The 24996-nt window shown below is 37.4% G+C and overlaps 2 protein-coding genes across 2 annotated transcripts; both read left to right on the top strand.

The window, feature by feature from the left end:
- Nucleotides 1-5314: 5314 nt before the first annotated feature.
- LOC117321784 (RNA-binding protein 33-like) lies at nt 5315-19842 on the top strand. The gene is made up of 13 exons (XM_033876346.1): nt 5315-5428; nt 6228-6363; nt 7366-7423; nt 9694-10319; nt 11461-11578; nt 12459-12575; nt 12985-13153; nt 13720-14402; nt 14685-14799; nt 17228-17870; nt 18764-18887; nt 19315-19456; nt 19672-19842. Exons 6-13 carry the CDS (start codon nt 12459-12461, stop codon nt 19818-19820), a joined length of 2142 nt encoding a protein of 713 aa, XP_033732237.1. The 5' UTR covers nt 5315-5428; nt 6228-6363; nt 7366-7423; nt 9694-10319; nt 11461-11578; the 3' UTR covers nt 19821-19842.
- LOC117321785 lies at nt 19697-24994 on the top strand. Its single transcript, XM_033876347.1, has 4 exons — nt 19697-20322; nt 20738-20854; nt 23415-23503; nt 23938-24994. Exons 1-4 carry the CDS (start codon nt 19822-19824, stop codon nt 23984-23986), a joined length of 756 nt encoding a protein of 251 aa, XP_033732238.1. The 5' UTR covers nt 19697-19821; the 3' UTR covers nt 23987-24994.
- The last annotated feature ends 2 nt before the right edge of the window (nt 24995-24996 follow it).

The raw sequence follows: 24996 nt of genomic DNA, 5'->3' as shown, positions 1-24996 counted from the left end.
TTGGGCAAATCCAAAATCCAAGATTGCCGCCATGGCAGCCATCTTGAAAAACGCATTTCTAACTTCTTCTCCAGTTGCACTAGTACTGGTGCCATTAAGATAGAAATTGATGAGGATGTTAAGGAAGGAGAGCCAATAAAGTGTTGTTATTTTTCAGCCTCGTAAAAACTTTGACATGGCAACCAGGGGAGGCGGGTTGCATTTTGTAACATGATTGCACAATCATGGTTTTCCTGAACAACAACTATTTCAAACTTCTTCTCAAGTTCTACCACCAGTGGGATTCAGCTTTTACTTACCTGAAATGATTCTGATCAATTGTTGTTAATTTGTTTGCTCCAAGAATCTTACTGGACTAACCTTAAGACAAACCATCAACCCATTAGGTGATTTAGAGTCTAATTCTACAATATCTACATCAGACCTATCCTTATGTCGAATTAGGCCATGCATTTCCTACTCTCACCTGGGCCTATACTTAAAGAAGTCCTATAGGTGGTTTTAACCCTTACTAACCCAGACAAACTACTTAATGCTTGCCTCCAAGTCCGAGATTCATTACTATCTCCTACATCATTTCCCCCAAATACCGTACATTTAACAAAATTGTGCCTATCACCACGGTACCTGTCTATTGTACACAGTATCTGGCACCACTTACACCGGAATTATTACAAGTTCTTCCTGATTCAGACTTTCAAATAAAATTTCAGCCTCAAAGTATCCTAAAAACGGCAGAGTGTATCCATCTGCACAGTACAAATCATGACCAAATTCAACCAAAGACAGTAGCTCAAAGCCTGGCAATTGCTCGAAAAAAACTTCTGCTACATGTTGACACCACAGACCATGTATCCACTAAACACTTCATTTTAATACCACAAACTTTTTAAGAGGCCTTATTAGCACTACCAATCTAATCCTGTCTATCTATTAGGGCTTACCTGATTACCTCCCCCTATCTGCCCTTTTATAGTGGAGGCTAATCTTTTGACTGCTGTCCATTGTCAGCATTCTTGTCTATGTCTTTTACTTGTGTTGCACCGGTATGCTGGTATTAACACACCGTATTTACAGGACGAAATGCCCCAGAAAGTAGATGACTTTTTGAAAAATGCTGTGAAGTCAGAATATCAAAATCAACCACTGACAAAGACGCATTCAGCATTCTGGGTTGTGCGGCCCATGTGTAAGACTTACAAAACTGCAGGCAAAGCTGTGATCTGCAGCCAATCCGATACTTCTTAAATAATTAAACAGTTTGAAATTCTTTTTCTTGTTACAAACTGAATTGATATATGAAAATACGAGATTATGTATTAAAAAAAAACCAACAAAACTACACGGTGATAAAATTGTGGGTAGGGTAACCACAAACAAACATTTTTTTAATGATGGCCTAAACACATAACACATTCACGTTTTGATGGATATATTTCAAAAAACTATATTTAGGGCAGATTATCTCGTTTTTTCGGCATAGCCGTATAATTTTCTTTTGACTCCGGATATGACGCGAAAGGTGGCGTTACTGGTCAAGATGAAGTGTGTGATTGGTTAATGTAGCGGTAAATGCAAAATGCAGATATGCAGTTAAAAACGAAACAAAGTTAAAGGGACCTCACGGTAAACCAATATTTATTTTGTATTTTTGTTCATATTATTGGGTATATCTTTAAAAAAAATAACCTTCTGAACAATAACCATTCGAATTTGATGATATACACGAATGTATGTACATAAAAACATAAATTATCAATTATTAAAAGGTTATGATCAACAATCTGAATATGCAAATTTTGTGACATATACGATTAACGCATGCGCACAACAAACTAAAACACATGAAAACAAAAATGGCTTCCAATGTGAATCGACTGCGGTTGAAAACGATAACAGATTCCGCAATGAAGAGAATAATAGGAAAATGGGTCGAATACAATCCTAGAATTAAACTTGGGAAGCAGTACAATAGATTGTAACAGTTCAAACATGAAAACAGCAGTAATACGGACGCCGCTTGTATTCTGCTTGATTGTTTGATAGTAGGTCATGACAATCTCGGTAATATTTACCTAAACTCGGTAATAGTTACACAAACTCGGTAATATTAACACAAACTCGGTAATAGTTACACAAACTCGGTAGTATTTATACAGTCTGTACCAGTACATCGCTCTGTCACTATACTATATGAACAGTGTTTACACTTATTTACACATAAATATGTGTGCCGTAATATATATAAACCACTGTATAATATCGTTATCCAACTAACCCAGATGGATTATATATATCGCCCTGTAAACTATCGTGTGTTTGTGTTGCCACGATTTCAAAACAGTCACGTGAAACGAAAATGTCTTTATTTGACACTTATGTTGCATGTGTTTTGAATTACGGATGTGAAGTATCGGGACAAGCTATTTCACCACAAATTGAAAAAAAAATCATCTTCTTTTTCTCAAAGACTTACTTAATGTTAAGAAATCGGTAAATTCTGCTATGGTCTTCTTCGAAACTGGTAGATATTCATTGTATGTACAACGTAAAATAGCAGTAATGAAATATTGGCTGAAATTACTAAAAACCAATAACTGTGTTTTAAATCATGTTATGATGCACTTGTCGAATTGAATAATAAAAAACCTAATTGTAAAAGTAATTGGGTTTATCATATTAAAAATGAGCTTTTGTAGTTTAGGTTTTGGTTATATTTGGAACAGCCAATACGTTTTAAATGAAAGTCATTTTATGCAAGTATATGTCCAGCGTGTTCATGATGTATTTATTCCAGAATTACGCAGTGCGTTTGATATATTCGTCGAAATGTTATTTATACAAATATATTGTGGATACCTTCAATACTCAATTTTATCTTATTAAGCCAATTGATTATAAATTTAAAAAGTTATTGAGTCAATTCCGTATGCAAGGACACAGTCTTAATATTGAATCTGGGCGCTACAACAAAATACCTAGAAGTCAAAGAATTTGCACAGTTTGTGACAAAAATGACGTCGAGGACGAAGTACATTTTGTGCTTCTTTGTCCTGCATATTCTGAAGTAAGAAAAGCATACATATAAGAAAAACATACATCAAAAAGTATTATTATTCCCGTCCAAGAGTTTATAAACTGATAGAATTAGTTTCCAGTAAAAGTGTTAAAACTTTGAATAGATTGGGTAAATCTTTGTTACATGCCACTGCAGAAAGAAAAACTCTCCTTGTAAGTAATTGAATTAAATGTGTTTTGGAAATTATGATCACAGTTTTCATATATAGTGTTCTTGTGTATATTTAGAAAGTATGTTACTTATATTGAATAGTACATGTTTAAATTATGTCGTCATACTGTCATGACGTCATAGGCATGCAATACGTAAACGCTGAATTGTTATGCATCAGTTACAAGTTTTCAAAATCATTATGTTATTCATTATTATGTGTCGTAAGTATATTGCCTGTGTTGTGCCCTCCGCCATCTTGTCATTCAAGTTGCAATATGTATACATATTATATGAATATTGTGTTATCCTATATGCTGTGTTGCATTTGGAATAAATAAATTGAAATTGAATTGACGTTTTAAAAATAATTCCTCGCTAAATTTAGAGGGGGATTCCCAACTAAATCGAGTGGTCAAGCTGGACATAGGGATTGACTGATTAATGTAGGCGATAAAACCAAAAACAAACTAAAGCCGACAGAACACTGACTTAAAATTCGGTGAGACTAAACCTAGCGATAGGCGGAGTCACTTAGGTGGTAAACCTTTAACTAACACATTGTAACTGGGAATTTCAAATACAACGCAATCCACATCCAGTTAAAAAAATTGTGGGAAATATAGATATGGATATGGATACCATAAATAAGTCGAATTATGGATATCCATATCCATAAATCATATATGGATATAGAAAAATGAATTATGAATATTTGAAATGAATTGTAAAAGTCACGGTTTCTGTACTAGAAACCTAACCCAGGTTCGGGGATCTCGGGCCCATTGGAGTCTTAGAATTTGACAACGGGAAGCATATGGCAAATGAAACGCAGACTCAGGTATAAAGATCAACGTATAATTTATTAACTCAACAAATGTAAAGTACTGTTTTATATATCACAGTAAATTCAACAGGTATTCCACCCACACACGTACATCGCTCACCCACCTAAATATAACTAATGGCTACTCGGCATAATCCTACTGAATAGACGACGGACGATATATAAAATGAGTGTTAAAAAACCCTACATAGTCACGACAAACCTTCGGCCCATCCAAATACTAATCTAGCCTAGGTTGTTAAACAACTGACTACATGATACCCTATCTAACACTAAACCTATAGAGAAGGAGAGAGAGGCGAGTCATACCAGTCGAACGAAGACTTTGTGTAAAACTGTCTGACTATTGAAAATCCCCGAGTTATATAGCCAGATTGCGGCAATCTGCACGTGCAGATTCCCGCGGAAAGTTACTCGGAACACTTACTAGATACCGAATGAATAAACAAATATGGAGGCCGAAATAAGGGGAGATGAACCGTAACTGCACACTGATATATTGTTATGTGCTTACAAATTTCTCCAACTTTTACAGAATTATGGATATCCATAAATAGGGACCTTTTTTGCACTTTGGCTTGCCATAATGAAATCCCTAAGAATCGAGGGATGCGGCACGATGGTGTTTTATAGTTCCCGCCCGCTATTTCGGTCTTCACTTTACTTTTCCATTCTTCACTGCACTCACCCTCTTAATCATTTGATAACATGGGAAACCTGTACGTGAAGTCTAAGAAAGTCCTTAGTAGAATTTTCTGAGCTATATATTGATAATAAATTAATTTCAACTGCCAAAATCAAAGATGGGGCCTGTCGGCCGTTTTGATTCCCAGAGCCGATCGATTCAAAATTGAATGGGCACATCAAGGAACCGTGAATGGACACGCCTAGGGAACGATGGGAACCACATAAGAAGAGTGAACAATATGGGAGAACCTGTTCTATTCTAATATGTCCCAAAATCAAAAGGGCACAACTTCTTGAACTTGGGATCGAAGGGAACCTATAAGATCCGTTTAGTACATTTGAAGAAATAGAAATGGCTACGTAAAATGTCAACCTGGCCGCTTATTTGTGTTTTGATTAGTCCTTAAATATAAATTTCATATAACATTACATCAGAGACCTATATTAGCATATAGGTCTCTGATTATATCAACAGGTTTCAGTACAGCTAAAAATGTAAAGACTTTTTTTGTTCGTTTCGCTTGTTTGTGACGGAAGTAGTGCCGTAAAATATATCAGCCACGGAAGCGCCATTTTAACAACGAGGTTGTAGGAGAAGCTTGCAAACAAGCAACAAGCTAACATTTGGGGTGTTTGATGTGTCAGGGATGGTCTTAGTCTGGGAGGTACAAACAATTAGCGTTTTGATGTTATAGGCAATGTATTGTTGTTGTGGCACTGTAGATTACGGTCCTAAGTGTTGTTTGAACTTACGTTTTTAATAATTAGCAAACTCGCCCTTATTATACGCCAATTTACCCAATTAATTGGAGTATTGATTTGTTGCTAAAATAGTCGAAATTGCTTTAAATAGCAAATTTTGCTTTGCATTATTTCAATTCGCGTTAATTAACAACAAGGTATAATACATTTCCTGAAAGGGGGGGGGGGGGGTTCTGTCTCATTGTATATCCTCATTAAAAAAATGTGTATGGCTACTGTACTGTACAGTAGCCTACACATATGATCTTGCTGTTAAAACTGACTGGAATCATCATTTGCATATACATCTACGTTTTTTCCTTGCAAAATGATGCAGTGCAATATATGATTGTCAAATTACATCTTTATTATGTTTTAGGGGCAGGGACATAAAATTTTAGGGAAAACTACCATTTTTTCAGAAAATATTGTAGATGTTTTGGGGAAATTAGATCTAGATAATATTGTTGTTTGAGACAAAAATTGTTATATATTGCTCATGGACACTTGTAAGAGAATGTAGATCAAGTGAAGAATTTTGATACTTTTAATTCCTTAATTGGAATCACATATCAATATAACACCTGCCCAAAAGAAAAATTGATTGAGACTGTCACTTCCTACATGTTCTGACAACAATAATTTGTAATGAAATTTAAGTACTTTGTAATTGTGCCTTTTGGTGTTTTATATATATGTTAATGAATAATTTTTTTTCTTCAGATCTGGCGATATCAAATGTAACTACTGTAAATGATTCGTTGGTAATATGAACATAGCAGTATTCCAAATGTGCTGGATATCGAAGATTTGAACACAAGATGTCTAGAAAGCGACATACAGAGGTGTCTTGGGATAGGTGAGGAAGTTAAAGAGTTTAATATAATTTTACAGACATTTAGTAGACTAAAAAATGAAAGTTTCAAAATTTCTTCCGTTAGTTCATAATTGATGAGTTTGTAGCAAGGTCAAGGTAGACATAAACATAATTGGTATTTCTAGTACCCATCGAGGTAGGAGAATGAGAAATAACAAATGTGGTGTTTCCCCCCATTCCATATAGAATGCTACACATTTGAGAAACCCTTATTACCAAATTTTAGATTTCGTTATTTGCCCTCTTAGGTAAATTGAATGATAGGTTTCAGTGAAATGATACAATAGGAAACATTAAGTATAGAAGCAAGTTGCAGGACACAACTGACTGCAGTTGGGATGTGTCCATGTACACATGCAAATAAATATGATGCATGCCAACCAACATCGGTGAAAAAGAGCTGTCAATTTCTTTATTTCTGTAGACAGCGTTAAATACTTTTTTTGATTGGACATATTTTGCTAATGTATTCATAAGACATTTTTGCAAAATTTTAGAGTACCAGTATATGTGCATGATGCTTGATAACCCTAACCTTATCTTAATAAGAAATTGATGTTGATATGTTTGTAACCCTGGTAAATACTAGCCGCAATATACCGCTCGGCTAGAGAGATCTTCTCTTTAGCTTGATCGGTTGAGCGTAAGACTAGTAAGCCAGGTGTCCCGGGTTCGATCCCTAGCAAAGGCAGTGATTTAAATTTAATTAATCATGCGCTCTGTTACATTGGCGCCCATGTAGGGACTCTGGGATGATACTCATCGCTGCTTGCGAAAGCATCGCTGTTACCCCTGGAAACTCGAGGACAAGTTCTTTCCTGGAGGGGGAGTATGTAACCCTGGTAAATACTAGCCGCAATATACCGCTCGGCTAGAGAGATCTTCTCTTTAGCTCGATGGGTTGAGCGTAAGACCAGTAATATATTGTACACATAGTATTGTAATAGATTAAGTGTTGTAATGGAGTATTTCATTGGTTTTCAGTGATGATGACTTGCTGAGGGATGATACATCAGCAATCAGTGCTTTCCCAAAGAGTGAGGTAAGTAAATAACATGGTTCGCACAGCCTTGAAAAGTTCTGGAATTTAGAGAGTGTGCTTGAAAGGTCCTTGAAAACGACTCCTTGAATACAGCTACAGGGCCTTGAAAAATACTTGAATTTTACAACAGTAACCATTTTGAATGTTTAATGTAATAAAAAGTAATTTTCACAAATGTAATGATTCGCTTCGATCCTGATGGTTGAGAATGTCATCTGTCGAAAAGATCCTAAATTCCATCTAGTTTAGCACCCCATTTATCAACTGCATTATCCTGATTTCAAGTGTTTCTGTTACAATTCTGGTGCAGTAAGGGAGGTAATTGTAATTGCGCAAAACATGATGCGCAGTGTACATACATATTCTTTTTTCGCCGTAGTCACCATGTGTGTGTCAAGTTCTTTTTGTCATGCCGAGTAGTTGTTGTATATATACAACATGAAGTGGGAGGAGACACATAACTGGGTCAGGATCAGGGAAGATAAATGTGACTGTTAAAAACCCCTATGTTTGTGATGTTTAAAAAAACATTGATCTGCACAGAATGGAGGTGTTGGCTTTGAAGAGTCACCCAAATGTGTGAAACACCAACCAGTGTTTTTGTTCCCATTATTTTTCAGCCTCCTGTGGCTTTTGAGTTGGGAAAATTCATCGACATTTTGAGAAATTTGGGAAAATACCAAATTGCAAAAAAAAAAGTACTGATTTTGTCAGATAAATTTATTAATATATAGTTCACCATGTTTTCAGCATTATTTAAGTAAACATCACTTGCTACAAAAAAAAACCACATTGTAAGTTGTTTAAAATTATCTTGTGCCCATAAAATATGCCAGCATGGCGAGATATGACTTGTTGCTATTAAAGTTCTGAATATTCATTGTTTTAATCCTTTGAAAGATCAACAAGTTCCTCTTAATCAGTCAACGAAAGCTCCTTGTTCAGGTGGCAAATCCCAGTAAGAATGAGTATTCATACCCTGCATACACTGCGCTCTGTCAGGGTACAAGAAATCCCTCATACTCAGTCTACAGCCGATAAGGTAGCAAGCCCGGCACAGGGCTGTTGTATGTACACATATTTTTTTAGTAGAATTTACATATATATCAAGATATGATTTGGATAATTACTATCAGTATCCTAATTAATGTATCGCTAATTCTAACAAGACCTTCGTGTTCATTGTGTAGTATTTGGTTTTACGATGTCTGCATCATTTGAGCGCTTGAGATCAAAGACATCTATTACAAAGCGTTTTAATGATCTAGATCTAAAACAACAAAGATCGCACGCCTCTAGGCCTACGTGATGATGTTACATGTTTGAAAGTGATAACGTTCATATTAGTTAGGTTCAGAAAATACTTTATGGCTTCGGAAATCACGATGTTATCATTTACAAAATGTTAGAATAGGTAAAAGAAACATTCAACAAAAAAAAATTCAGCTTTAATAATTGGGAGACTTCATTGAAATTTTGGGAAAATACAACATTTTTGGCCTTGGGGAAACAGCCGATATTCAGGGGTAAAACAGGCCAAACAAAAACACTGCCAACATGCTACTAGCATCATTAAAAAACACACACTTTTTGTTATGCTGTCTCTAGTCATATACTGTATACAATGGTTTAATATTTGGTTAAAAACAGGCCTTGAAAATGTGAAAAGGGCCTTGAATAGTCCTTGAATTTTGTTTAATAAAAGATGTACGAACCATGAATAAGATTTTATCGGATCACACAGACCCACTGTTACATTGTCTGATGGCATGGTAAAAATACACACTGAAATGTTCATCAAATGAGATTTTTATTTCACTTGGCAAACTTGAACATTGACAGAATTCACAGAGAGTAATTCAAACTTTCCATTCTTGCTTGTAGTTCAGAGATATCACAAAGAAGCGACTTAAATAAAAACAACATCATTAAAAGATGTAAAATTTATCCAGGTTCTTGTACAAACTTTACAGCTTTTGCAAAAAATAGATGTAGATATTACCGAAAATATGAAATATTTCAAAATGTTTTCCTTCCATTGATCAATATAATCTACTGAGGTAAGTACCAAGGAAAAAAACAAGTCTCAATTAATACAATTTGTTTAATATTCCCTAATTTGTCCTTCAACCACGCTAAATTTCCCGATTTCACAGGGCCCTGTTTCTATTCCTAAAAAAGAAGTAAAAAACACTCTGAATTTATATGTTATTACTACTGTTTGTTTTAAAAAATTGTTTAAACCAATTACATGTATTGACCGTTTGCAGATCCCAGCTGACTCGGATGATGAACTAGATGAAGAATACCTACTTGGTAGTGATGATGATATTGAATTCAACACTAAAAAAATATCCTCTAGCAAAAAGTCGTCCTCTGCATCAAGCAGATCTTCAAAAGTCAGCTCAAAGTCTGTGCCATCAAAACAGAAAACTGTATCCCAGAAGTCAAGTGCAAAATCTGTGTCGGACACAAGTGTTCAAAATGACAAACAAAGGCAAGGAAATGCAGCTAGTTCCAAGTCAGCGACTAGTGTTAGTTCACCTGCAGTTGAGACAAAGAAACCATTTAAATTTACAAAAATTGTACCCCCATCTCCAGATACAGAAAAGGAAAAACCCTCACAGGAGTAAAGCCACAAATAAATCTCAGTTTGTTGTGAAGCAAGAACCCGTGCCGAGGAACAGGTCGTTGTACAGCAAGAGCCTCTTGAGGATCAGCCACCAGAACCTCCTGTTAAATCTGAAAGACAATCTCCACACAAGGAATCAACCTCTAAGTCACATTCACACAAGGACCAGCCCCAGAAACACAAAGCCAGTAGGGAATCTGCCTCCAGGCATGATCCATCACCGCCACATGTAACAATAAAGAAAGAGCCTATTCCAGTTGTAGAGTAGGTTTCACAATATATGTACCAGATCCAGATATCTCTTGTATACAATATTTCAGCTCTGTTACATGTATGATATTTTACAAGATTAAAGTTTAGAAATACTACAAAATGACAGGGCTTTATCACAGGGAGTTTTGGGGTTGGTGATGGGGGCCCATGCATCCCCAATTGAAATTGTTTCATATTTAAGCCAAATTACCAAAATTTGTAGTTTAATTCCTATCAAAGTTTCTTTTCCATTCATCCCCTTTTCATACAGTTTTTCCATTCCTTACCATAATTATGTACTTGCATGGGATTGCTTATTTAGCCCAGCATCATCAGATTGTCCCTAGTTATACATATTGCATTTTGGGACTGATTGGAAAATAACATCTTGGATCGTGATTATTGAAGTTTGTTATCGCTATTTCTCAGAACATCTTTCTCATTTTTCATATGTAAGTTCCCCTTGGTCCCTAGATGTGCATGTTTCATTTTGGGACTGATCGGAAAAAACAACATGGCCAACAGGCGGCCATCTTGGGATTTTGACAATTGAAGTTTATTATCAATATTTCTCAGAAAGTCCTGAAGGGATCTTTCTCATATGTAAGTTCCCCTTGGTCTCTAGTTGTGTATATTTCATTTTGGCACAGGTTAAGAAGAGAAAAGATAGTCTTTTATTTCACTGATATGGATCGTTCAATGGTGGGTTGGGGTCTCTTGTTTTACTGGTCCAAACAAAGGTCATTATTCAAGGTCACTATAATTTGAAAGTATGTTTTTTTGTGTGGTCACTCCAGTTCTCTTAGGCCCATCAAACTCAAACTTCATTAGGTGTTTATTTACCGAGAATGCCTGCTCTGTATTGCTGAATTCTAAGCATAACTGAGTGTTGCTGGTGTTGCTTACTTTAAAACATTATTTCTTCAAGTGAAAAAATGTATTTATTTCTTCGTAATCACCGAATTTGCTGGGCAAGTGACTACTACTCCTCTGTGGAATTGTTGTCTTAAACAGCTGTTAAATTTATATACTTTTTTTGTGTACAAGTTAAGTGATTTATTTTCTCTTTTTTTTTCATGTTAGTACATTTCAAAATTTTTCATGGTGAGGTCATTTTTACACAAGATAAACTATAGCACACTTTATATTTCAGATTCACATCCAGAAGTGACTTTGAAGATGAAGAGGAAGAAGAAATAGTGTTTGATGACATCTTGGATCCTGCAGCAGACGCAGAACTTTTTGATGAAACAAATCAACAGTCCAATCAGGTAGAGTGTTCAATTAATCTTTGATCCGCATATGCTGGTCATTTGAATTTTTTAAACCAAAACTGTTTACAAGTGTTAGCTTGCTTAGAAAATGCTATTCTTGATCCATGATGTGTGGAGAGCACTCAAAACAACGATTTGTGTTTGGAGCCAGATGAGGAAATATTGACCTTTTAGCTGTGTGGTCAATTCTGAAGTGTTGACCTTTTACTTAAATGCTTGAATGCAACTCTTTGTCTGATCCATGATGTGTGGAGAGCACTCAAAACAACGATTTGTGTTTTGAGCCAGATGAGGAAATATTGACCTTTTAGCTGTGTGGTTAATTCTGAAGTGTTGACCTTTTACTTAAATGCTTGAAGCAACTCTTTGTCAGAAGGATATGTAAATATCAATTTAATTTAGTCATGTTTCTAGTGAGCATAGATAGATATCTAAATTACTTTTCTTTTCTCAACAAGCATCATTCACATCCTGAAAATAACATTAATAAAAATTCTAACTAGCATCATTATTTAAATTAACAGTGATGTTAGGGACACCTACAGCTGTATGGTCCTTCTAGGAATCATAAGTGATGTTAGGAACACCTAGTACAGCTTTTTCATCCTTCTAAGACTCGTCGGTGATGCTAGGGACAGCTGTTCCGTCCTTCTAGGACTCGTAAATGATGTTAGGGACACCTACAGCTGCATCATCCTTCTAGTAATCGTCAAAGATACTATAAGAACCTTATGTGTTGATGATAGGAGGCATCCAGAAATAGGTTCAAAGAAATATACTAAACCATCTTTCTTTAGCAATCCAATTGATCAATGTGTGTTATGTACGTAAATCAACTTAAAGTTTACTATATGTTGGTAAAACTTGTGTTCTCCAGATGGAGACAGACGCAGCAGAAGAGGAAGAGGAGGCTGAGGAGGAAGAAGAAGAGGAGGAGGAGGTTGATGAAGAAGAAGAAAATCAAGACATTGCAGAAGAAGACACCACTCTGGAGGTTTGTTTCTTGCATTACAGTTACTGATACGTTGCTGTGATAAATCCCTCATAAGGATGCACTTTGTGTTGTTGACCATTAAATTAGAAATAAAAATATATTATAAATCAAGGGTCTGAGCAATTAGCTTGAATATTTTTCTGTTAGTGTTGTAGACATTTCTGTATTATGCTCTGCTCTCCAAAAAACTCTTGATGCCTGTGTGTTATGCACTGTCCTCCAAAAGAACTGAATGTTATTTTGAGTATTTGGAATTCAATCCTCACTGACAAACTAAAATCAAAAGATATTGTAACAGTTTCAATTTTTTTATGGACTTACTTTACTCTAACAAGTCAAAATAATTTGTAATTGGAGGTGGGGACAGTGTTTATTACATTATATCCAAGTGTGATATGGCTTTTGCCAGAACTCCCAGGTGGAAGCTGTCGAGGAAGAGCATGAAACGGAAAGTGAAAGTGAGAGTGACGAATCAGAATCTGGAAGAGGTCGCTTCAAGTCAGAAAGAGCTAAGATAGTCACCACAACAACAGTAAAAGCCAAACCCAGAGACATTGATGCAATACCAGACACATTAGGTGGGTGTTTTATTTTGTCATGATATTAGTGGCTAAGGGTGATCTATATGTCTGTATTTTACTTTATACCTTGTTGGCAATAAATATGAGCAAATACATTGACAATGACAAAATTAAGGCCTTACCTTGATATCCTAACAATAGTTTAAGGAAATCACAATTTTGAAGGAAATCACAATTTTTACTCATTTGTTTGATTTCTATCGGAATTCATTCTAACTTTGTTAACATTAACAGCATGGGATGACAGCTTGATGGTATGGACATGTTGGCTCTGAATGACCCCCTGGGTTTATTGGCGTGACCAAAAAGGGTCAATTAAATTAATTTAAATATTTCAAAACTCAGGTGACCGTTAAGGCCCATGGGCCTTTTTTTTTTCTTGAAACTTTCAGACAATTGCAAATTTTTCTTTTAATTCTCAAATTAAAAGCTATTTAACTTGCTTTGTCAGCTTCAATTCATCAAACTGGTCTCATTATTAATTCCATACTGGAACATTTTCCCTCTATTTCTGTTTTTAATATCATTAGAAAATTATCTGAAATTATATTATAAATTGACAGAGATTTCAGAAGAGCAGCAAGCCCAGATTGATGAATTCCTGGTTTCTGGTGGCAAGAGAGGACGTGGAAGAGGTCGGGGCCGTGGCATTGGTGGACGGGGTGGACATATGGTACAGCCTGTGCGTTTTCCCCCTTATCAAGGTCAAGGTCAAAGCTATGGTCAGCAACAAATGCCGCAATACCAAGGACAAATGTATAACATGCCACCCAACTTTCAAAGTCAAGGTCAAGGTCACAGGCCTCCAAACATGGGACCAGGATATATGAATCAAGGTCAGATGCATCCAGGTCACATGAGTTCACAAAGTATGAACCAACCACATCCAAGTCACGTCGTCTCCTCACAAAGTCACCCTAGTGGAGGTCTGTTACCTCAGAGTCAAGGTCCATCAAAATTGAGTATTGGTGTGAGTGAGAGTCTACAAGGTCACACTCCACCTGTGCCTCTGACCTCCAAGTCTTCTGTACCTACGTTATTCACACTAGCAGGGTTGGATAAACCCAAGTCAGTGCAGCCACAACCCCGCAAGATCCTCATCAACCCTCATTTCCGAGGTCCTGCTCAATCCCAGCAGGACCGGCCCCCGTCGTCCATTGGTACGGGCATGCCTCACTCTGGACCACAGATGCCTGGCCCATACCAAGGACCCTCTAGTCAACCCCAGACCCACCAACACCCACAGGTATAACAGGAGGCATTAGTATACACGTTGAAAATGGTAACATCTGTAGTGATGATTTTCTGTTTAATCCTGGCAACATTTTAACATTCTTTTCCTTCACCAAAGACACTTATCTTGTTCATTTATGTGTTAATGATGCCAGTTCAATTAAATAAATGATACCAGTAGAAATTAGTACAAGCATTCCTTTCCTCACTCATGGTAATTTGAAATTTAGTCTTTTTTATGTGTGGCTATTGTGATTTATGATGATTATTCACTTTCTGTTTGTTTTTGTTTAAGGACCGAGCTTGGCCACCACATTCCCAGCCTTCAGGCCCTCCTTATCCTGTCCACAATGCACCGCCCACATCTCAGCCCATGGGAGGCTTTCCCCAGCCAGCACAAGGGTTTCCTGGTAAGTTACTAAACTACATCTATGTCATAAACAATTTGCTTGAGGCAAGAACATTTCTCCTTCTTAGCATAAAAGTTTGTGTATATGGTAGGATATCAAGTCTAGTCAACTCGACTTTCAACATAGTTTTACTAGCTATACATCACGATACTTATTCAGGAGAAAACCCAAGAACCTGTACTAAAAAGTAGAATATCAACATTTATATATAACTACAAAACTGATCTCTCACAAACTTATTCAGATATTGATAGGTGTGATAAAATGATAAATTATCAACCTTTTTTTAGAAACAGTGAAAAGCCCTGTGAGAGATGGTAAGTGGAGCTAATTTGAATGCTGTTTTGTTCATTATTTCTTAAATGTGACACTATTTTCTCATCTGAAGATGCCTTTATGATCATCTCAAATATAGAACATTTTAAGAATATGCTAGGTTCTAATTTTGACCACAAAAATAGTAAAGTAAATAGAGTGTAAGTTTGAAATTGGTAAATTAAATACAGTGAACTACATTTTCCCATGGAACATTTTGAGATTGTAAAGGAAAACTGCATATTTAAGAGAATAAAAAAAAGAACTTGGTATTCCTTTACATTTTTACAATTTTCTGTAAATAAAAGAAAATTTGAAATAGCTTACACATTATACTGAAGTTTTATGAAAGAAACAAGTTAAAGTTTACTTATTTCTTGCTTCGGAATTGCATTAAACCACAAACCCTGTTTTAAAGAATCAGCTGAGAGTACTAGTACTGAAGATGATGGTATGTGCTAGCAATTGCAGCTTTTGAATTTGTTACTGTTTGGTTGAAGTTATTTATTTCAATGCTTCGTTATTCTCCGCTTTTTCTGAAAACCATTTTGGGCCGAGAATGTGTACCGGTATTTTGTTTTCAGTTTCCTCAAATCTGGTTGAAATGTTAATCCAGACACAAGCACATCACAGTACGAGTTCTACATTTATGAAGGAATTATAGGGTGTAGATATGTGGACTCTGCCCATGAGTCACCTTCTGCTATATTGTCTTATTCATACCTGGAGATAGTGAAATATTGAACCTTCAACCAACATAATCACATTTCTTTACTGTAAAACTTGTCTGAGGTTTATCTTTTACTGAGTATAATAATTTGTCAATGAGGCATGTCTTGTAAATTCAGAAATTGATCATGCAATATTTTAGTGATTTTTCTGAAGGCTTTTCGAGGCCCATAATATGCCTCATTCCCAATTGAAATTATTTCAAATTAAAACCACAAAATTTGCAGTTTACATTTGGAAATTTCTTTCCCAGTATCACCAAAATAAAGCAAAAGGCCCCATCCCAAACCAGCGAAAAAAAGGTGCCTTGAATTATCAGTGTTCGAAAGTAAAGGTGGTCGGATGGCCCGATGCTATAGAAAACCTAGTCAGTCTATGTAAAATTTCTACATGTTGGCCCGGTTGGTTATGAAAAGTTTGAGTCCTGACATACATTATGATTCATGTAAACAATATTCCTATATTTTCTGACAAACCATCATATGAAATCACAGCTTACAATCAAGATGTTTTTTTACCAAGAACAGTGCATTATTGGCTTCAAACATTAATTTTGAGAGAGTATGAACTGGAATATGCAAGCGTTTTCGTGACATAGTTATGCTACTTTCAACAATATGTGTTTACATAATAGGTCCATGGAAAAATGACATGGACTATTGGATTTCAATTTTCTGTAGATCAATTGTCTAAGGAATTTTCATATATACAAAATGTACTTTCATACACTGCCTGAATTCATATTTTTGTAGTCAACTCATTCATTGGTTGACAAAAAGAAATGAAGCCATCTTGTGTCCCACTATATACACAATTATGGATATGGAGAACGATTGGCTGTTTGTAATGTCCTGCCTTGTTATGTTAGCATTGTTTTGTTATCTTGTTTAGTTGACAGCAGTTATGTTTCATTTGCCATGGAGCCTTGATATTTCATTTATGGGGGTTATTCTGATTAATGAAATATTTGTTGATCTAAATAGATTTGAATTTTGTATTTACATTGTCCAAGTCCAGTTCGAAATAGGATAAAAGTTCAGTATTTGAATAAAGGAATATTCATTTGAATTTTTGGTAGGAAATTTTCTGAAAAAGTAACGGGTAATTGAGTTCTCTTGTTGAAAGTTTTGTGCTTTTTACCTGTTAACACTTGTACTGAAGCTACCATAACTGTATCAGATTTTCCTGAATATATAAATAGGTAGTTATTTACATGGAAATAACATAGACTGCAGATTATGACATTCCCTGAAATAATTTGTCAGTTGACTAACTTATCAAAAGATAACATTCTGAAAAGAATAGATATCGCAGGTGAATGTACTTATATTTAATTACCAATCTGAACACACAGGTGAACCTCATTACCTATTTGTACCCACAGGTGGACCTCGGCCCCAGCAAGGTTTTCCTCAGAGTAGTGGACCTCCTAACATGTTTCCTGGTGGTCCTTCTGGCCCAAGGGGGCCTCCGCTGAACCACCCACAGATGGGTATGCATCCTCCTGGGCACCCTCAACAACGTCCCCAGGGTCCATTCCCAGGCCCTGTGGATACCAGGTACGGAGCTCCTCCTCAGCAGAGGTTTCCAAATCCAGGAGGCATGAACCAGTTCAACAATCTGCCCCGTCAACCTGGTCCTGGTGGACCTGGTATCTTGGGTAATTCACTTATTCAGCACCCAAGAGGTAATCAGTTTCCACCTCACATGAACCAGCGTCCACCCCATCATGGCGGTCCAAGGGAACAGTTTCACCCAAACCAGATGGGAAATCCGGGTAACCAAGGAAACCGAGGTAACCAAGGTAACCAAGGTAACCAGCAGCGCTTCCAGCCTCCAATGGCACCACATCAGATGATGCGGATGCAGAATCACATGCCTCAGTCAGGACAACACCAGCCTCGTCACCCAATGCAGCAACATCAGCCCAGACAACACCATCCACATCAACAGCAGCCTTCCATGCAGAATCAGAACCGACAGAACCAGTTCCAGCCTAGACAACAATTCAGTGGCAACAAAAGAAAGTAAGTTGTGGACAGGTGAAGTGCATTTAGGTAGAATTGTGTAGAATACAGTATATTGTAAAACACTGTTTTGTTTCAGAAAAACAACATGTTTACTTGAATGCATGCTTCCTAGGTGAATTATCATGGTCGTTTTGAGGCTAGATTCCCTCGTAGTAGCTGGTAGCACTTAATGACATAAGGAGGCCTGTCCCATACTATCCAGAGCAATGGGAGTTTCAGCTTCCTAAAAATGATTTGCCATCTGGGGTTCAGATTGAACCACAAACCTTGTGTTGGATCTGCACCTGACGTTGAATTAGTACCTCCTCCCTAAAAGACAAATGAAAAAAAAACACAATATGACACTTGACCCTAATTGCTCTGGACTGCATGCGACGGGCCTCCCATTATGTTGATTAGTGAGGTAGTCACCAACTTCTACAAAGAGACCCCCTGACTGTTCACCAGGCTATAAACCCAGGTGTAAAAATGAGTATGGAATGGTATGAAGTAATTCTGACCATTCAGATGTCTTGATTTCTGAATTTCACTAAATTTTGTTAAGGGACTCTTTTTAAGTTTTTGGGCGAACTTGATTCTAGCTTGCTGTTTGTGCTGTTTGCCGATTTTGAGCTTTCCGCCGGCACATACATACCAGCAAAGTGGATCAGTTGCAATATGGCAGACATATTTATTTTTGTTTATTTTATATATCTATATATGAATAAAGATATTTCAAGTAGTGTGCCGGTGCTTCCAAACCGACAGGAATTTAGGCCGAAATTGCGCATGCATATTCTGGACACAATCAAGTAATTTTGCTGCCTTGCCACCGGCACGTCAGCATCAAGTTCACCTTTTTACTTCACTGAATTTTGTGTAAGGGAGACAATTCTTCTTCTGTTTTTCAGCTTTAACCGGATGGCTGAGGACAATCAGCAGATCCAGAGTATCCAGGTGATCAGTCGAGGGAAACGACAGTCAGTAGACAAGGACAAAGTGGACCATTCACCCGCTAAAGTTGCCAAGTCTGAGGTACTGTAGAGAGACCATAGAGGTTAGACAAAAATACAGAGTAGATTTCTGTGATGTGTTCGATTACTATCGACATTGGTCCAAGACACTGTCATAAATGAGCAGCAATAGGCACAGCTTATATGATTTTTTGCTGTATTTTGTTAATTCACTACACACATTACTGGTGTACAGATGACCACAGCATGTTACACATGGTATCATGTTTAGCTCTGAAGGAGAGGATTTCATCGATAATACGTCATAAATGATAAGTGCTTAAGTGAGAAAGTCTTTGTTTTGGTCTACAAAATACCAAATTACAGTAGATTTAGTTTTTCATTGTCATTATCAGTCTACCTTTTAAATTGAACCTCAAGAAATTGTGAAAAAAATGCCTGTCAAGTTGTATAAAGGGCAATGAACTACATCTCAGATTTACTTGTAGGAGATTGTTGACCCAGTTCTAAAGGCAAAGTTGGAAGAGCAGAAACGAAAACGAGATCATGTGATTAAACAAAAGGAAGCCAGGAGACTGGCTTTAGCTGGTGTACGGAGGTCCCAGCTGGAAAAAAAGTTAGCAGAAGAAGGTGAGTGTTGACAAGTGTATGAGAATATAAAAGAATTAAAAATTTATTGCATGTTATGATTCTGGCAAGAATATTTTGGGGCTAATAAAGGCATATTTCAGTAGTTCCTTTTTTTTCACGCTTGTGATGAAAACAGCATCTTTTGATTAAATCCTCCTCATTTTATTGAAAATGTTTCCTGATATTGATTAAGCCATTTAAAAAATCCGTTGTAGGAAGGACCATAGCTGACATAGAAAAGGGTGTTGTTTCCAATCCTGCTGCTAAGAACAATATGCCAGGCAAAGTGGTCAGGCAGAACAGTGCTGGCCAGCAAGGTCAAGGTCAAAACCAAGGGTCCGCATTTTCAGCAACGGGCCCCTAATATGGGACAGCCGAGATTTGGCCCCAGGCAATCCCAACAGTTAGGTGGTCCACATGGGCCAAGACAGATTGGACCAAGGCAACATTTCCCTGGTAACCGACCTACTGGTCCAAGGGTAGGACAACAGGCTCTTGGTCCAAGGCCTACTGGTCCTGGAAATAACATCCGACCAAATATAAATGTCCAACGTCAAAACTCTCAGCAAGGCAACCAGAACAGAAAAGTGAATATGCCTTTGACTACATCTAAGGGAAATTCTAACCAAAATGCTAACACTGGCAAGGATACTGGTAACTTGGTGTTGAAACAGAAGGTTACCATTCTGAAAAAGGACATTCATGGAAAAGTGATTTCTAGAACAGTTGTGTTGAAGAACATTAACAAACCTGCTGTTAAAGATGAACGTCAGGTGACCATTCCTGGCGGTAGCACTCAGAGAACAGTGGTCAGCAAACCTGCTGGACCTATTCAGAGAAAAGTTGTCCAGAATCAGGAAGGCAGGGTAAGACTACCCACTGGTCTGAAACTCATGTGTATATATTTGACCCCTGTTTCTCTTTAAATATTCTTCCAGTGTTTTAATGAGGGCTATTCTAGTAAAATATATACTCAAAAAAAGGACTCCAAGTTTGTCTGATAGGAATCCCCAACCGAAGTGATTGAATTAAAACAATACCTTACCAGGTATAATAAAACACATCCTTTCTCGCGCCGATCATGTATACAATTTCTTTATTTCTGGAGTCCTCTCGTGGGAAATAAAGGTCATGGCCACTGCTATTGTAAATGTGAAATTTGTTTCTACACAATAACTTGAGTTTCCTTAGTCTGAATAAATTTGTTTGACTTGTAGCAACTTATCCACTTTTGTGGAATTCTTGTAGGGGACATTATTGACTTTGCCTTTCTTTTGACAGAGAGTAGTGGTAGGAGACTCACCTCCCTTGTCTAAGGTTGTGTCTATCGACAACCTGTCAGTATCCACCACAGAGGCTAACATCAGGAAGATGTGCTTTGGCATCGGAGAAGTTGAGGTAAGTAGCAGGGGTTTGTAAGTTACATGTTAATGGGGGTATTATGTTTTGACTGTCATACTCTTTGTGATCACTTTAATTTAGTAGTCCTGTTTATTGACAGATTTTATTGAAGTTAATTAAGCAATGAACAGTGGTTTCAATGTTGTTATTGTCGATATGGCATGATCTTGCTGCCATATCGACTATAACAACATTAAAACCACTGTTCAATACTTATATTTACATTGTCTTACCATTTTCATCATCTTTGAAAAAAACTAAACCAAAAAAAAAAAATCCCGCCTTTTTTAATGTCACATGACCCACTGGGTGTTATAGCCTGAGGCAATAGGTGTTATAGGCATATGGTGGCAACTGCCTCTTAGCATTGTGTCAATGGGGAAATGCGTAGCAAATGTAAATATTCACAGATGTTAACTAAGGACATGCTCAGCACAGGTTTGAATATTGGCATGTTCAGTCGATGGTCAAGGTCACTGTTATTAAAAATAGAACTTCGTCATCACATTCTTTGTCATGGTTCTTGCAGTTATATTTACTTTGTCATGGTTCTTGCAGTCATATTTAATTTACTGACAGATTTTGATACATTTGCTGTCAATGTAGCAGTTGTCACAGTGTCCATTTTGAATGCTGTTTATGTTTTGTTATGAAAAAGCACTAAGACAACAAAACAATTTACAATGGAACCTTGATCAGTCAGATGTGAAAAGGTGTCGGGATCACCTGGCTAACCATCTGGGTTTTCTCTGGGTACACTGGTTTCCTCCAAGGTTTTTTACCGGGTACTCTTGACACCTGTGTGTGCTTCCATCTGTGCCAAAAAGAGTTATTTATATATGTTTTTAGCTCACCTGGTCCGAAGGACCAAGGTGAGCTTATGCCATACCGTTGCGTCCGTCGTCCGTCGTCCGTCCGTCCGTCGTCTGTCGTCCGTCCGTCCGTCGTCCGTCCGTCCGTCAACAATTGACTTCTTCTTCATAACCACTGATCAGAATTTGACGAAATTTTGTCAGAAGCATCCCTATGGGGTGTGGACTCAAAATTGTACAAATGGTGGGGCTGACCCCCCAGGGGTCTGAGGGGCGGGGCCAAAAGGGGTCAATTTGGCTATATTAATATAAACGACTTCTTCTCTGAAACCAAGCAAAGGATATCGCTCCTATTTGCCTGGTAGCATCACTATGGGGTGAGGATTCAAAATTATACAAATGGTGGGGCTGACCCCCTGGGGGCCTGAGGGCGGGGCCAAAATGGGTCAATATACCTATATTTATATCAACGACTTCTTCTCTGAAACCAAGCAATGGATATTGCTCATATTTGCCTGGTAGCATCACTATGAGATGGGGATTCAAAATTGTACAAATGGTGAGGCTGACCCCATGGGGGCCTGAGGGGTGGGGCCAAATGTGGTCAATTGGGCTATATTGATATAAACGACTTCTCCTCTGAAACCGAGCAATGGATATTGCTCATATTTGCCTGGTAGCATCAGTATGGGGTGGGGATTCAAAATTGTACAAATGGTAAGGCTGACCCCACGGGGGCCTGAGGGGCGGGGCCAAGAAGGGTCAATTTGGCTATATTGATATGAACAACTTCTCCTCTGAAATCAAGCAATAGATATTGCTCGTATTTGACTGTGAGCATCCCTTTGGGGCCAGGATTCAAAATTGTACAAATGGTGGGGCCGACCTACCTGGGGCCTGAGGGGCGGGGCCAAAAGGGGTCAATTTGGCTAAATTGATATAAACAACTTCTTCTCTGAAACTAAGCTATGGATATCGCTCATATTTGCCTGCTTCAACCCCCGGGGTAGGGATTCAAAACTGTATAAATGACAGAGCTGACCCCCGGGGAGCTAAGAGGCGGGGCCAAAAGGGGTCATTTTGGCAGAATTGATATAAACAACTTCTTCTCTGAAACTAAGCAATGGATATATCACTCACATTTGTATGGTAGCATGGTCATGGGGTGGGGATTCAAAATTGTACAAATTTTGGGGTTGACCCCCCCCCCCCCCCCCCCCCCCCCCCCCCCAGGGGACTTAGGGGTGGGGCCAAAAAGGGTCAATTTGGCTAAATTGATATGAACAACTTCTATGAAACAGCTCATATTTGACTGGTAGCATCCTTTTGGTTAGGGATTCAAAATTTTATAATGGAAGGAACTGACCCCAGGGTGCAGAGGGCGGGGTCAAAAGGGGTCAATTGGTTTAAACAACTTCTTTTCTGAAACTAAGCAATGGATATCGCTCTCATTTGTGTGGTAGCATCAGGGGTTGCGCCAAAAGTCAATTTCATTTCATGGATTAATGCATTTTTGGCATAAAAACCTCACGTACCCATATAAAATGCCTATGATATATTGACATAGCAATACCAGTGACAATATACTTAATCATCATTCTTGTTTCATATCTCATGAAATCCAGGTGAGCGATACAGGCCCTCTGGGCCTCTTGTTTAAACTTATTTGACAATTGTTGTAAAATAAATTAAGTTAACATTTACATTGATCTTAATGTATCTTGACTATTGTAATGCCTTTGTAGAGCATCCAGTTACTGAAGGGTCAGAAGAAAGCCACTGTGACCTTCCGTGAAGCTAACAGTGCCGCTCAGTTCTCCAAGAAGTTTAACAGGTAAGGAAAAAAACTATTGTAAAATAGCAGATAACATTTGATTTGTAAGTTTGGAATATAAAGCAGCTATTTCTTAGAATCAGATTAAAATCCTACTCTTCTTCATTCCTTGTTGATCCACTACCATTTAGAATTGACAACACAAAGGTCATGATCACTTAATGGATTGCCCAATACCTAGATCATTTTGTAATATAATCATGTTATTGTCAGTGCAGAGAGTTTCCAGAACATCACATTATTATAGGCAGAGTTAAATGTCACCTAGACATGACATCTTGTGATGCTATGAATTGATAAATCACGTGGAGATTGGAAATGTACAAATAGACCTGTATGGACATATAGGTAAATTTTCAGAGATTTTATTGTGCATGCTTCTGCAGTACTCTTGTTCGATCTGCTTGAGAATGTTTCTTTCTGCGATATTACAGGCACATGCTGGATCTGTCCCACATCAACGTGACACATCTACCCATCTGATGGATCTACTGTCCAACACTTAGACAAACTGAACCTGGGCAGCTGTGATGTTCAGCAGAGGGAAAGATGGAAGGCTGAATTGGAAAAGTCATGTTCTCCAGGAATTAGGAGTATGACAAAGTTGACCTCTGTGACAACTAGTTGATACAGAAAAGGCAATTACTTTGAGTCTTTCTGTCTGGTCGAGGGGCATTTACAGGAGAGAAAGTATGGCAGTCTTTTTGTCTCTGCCATAATAGTCTGTATTGTAGATTATTCAGGCTGAAGTCCTAATCTGATTGACTCAGTCCTCCCCTGTAAGCCTTGGTGTGGACGTTCTCCCCCTGTCAGCATCAGTTTGCTACAGTGAAAAAAATTCAGAAACATTGTAAAACTCCTCACCAGATGTCTGAAATCCATACATTCTGGAAAAAATGCTCATAAGACTGATGTTGTTTGATAATTAAATAGATCATAAAGAGCTGATCAAGGTTTAGATTTTAGATTCATGTTCTTATTGGAATTATTAATAAGAATTGAGTTTGTGAAAGTTAAGATGGTTCATGTTAAATCCGGAGATTGTAAGTTAAGGAATTAGAGATTAAGACAAAGCAGGTTTTGATACCGGTTGTATGGTACCGATTGAGAGTGATAGGAAAAACAAAATTAAATAAGTTTGTGAAAAAAAGAGGATTTGTAAATCAGTAAATCTGTTATCAGAAGAAAATGTTAATTAAGGCAAAGAGGTTAAAATCTAGGAATGTTACATTTTTTTTTTAAAGTTTTGGTGTATTAAGCTGTACATATATAGTAAGTCGCACGAAGGAATAAATAGACATGCAATCAAGATAAAGGATAAATTAAGGAGTAGTAGGTTTAGATATTATTTTGTATCATCTTTTATATGGAAGGTTTAGAGTATGTTTATTGTAATTACACTAAATTATTGAGTTATAGAAAGAACAATTGATGTGATTGGTTGAAAACAACAGTAGATTGTTTGTGAAATAAAAAAGGATTTTTAATGGAGG

The sequence above is a fragment of the Pecten maximus genome, chromosome 2 (assembly GCF_902652985.1).
Source record: "Pecten maximus chromosome 2, xPecMax1.1, whole genome shotgun sequence".
NCBI classification, from domain to species: domain Eukaryota; kingdom Metazoa; phylum Mollusca; class Bivalvia; order Pectinida; family Pectinidae; genus Pecten; species Pecten maximus.
Note: the sequence above shows the minus strand (reverse complement) of the source record. Positions and strands in the feature narration are given on the sequence as shown.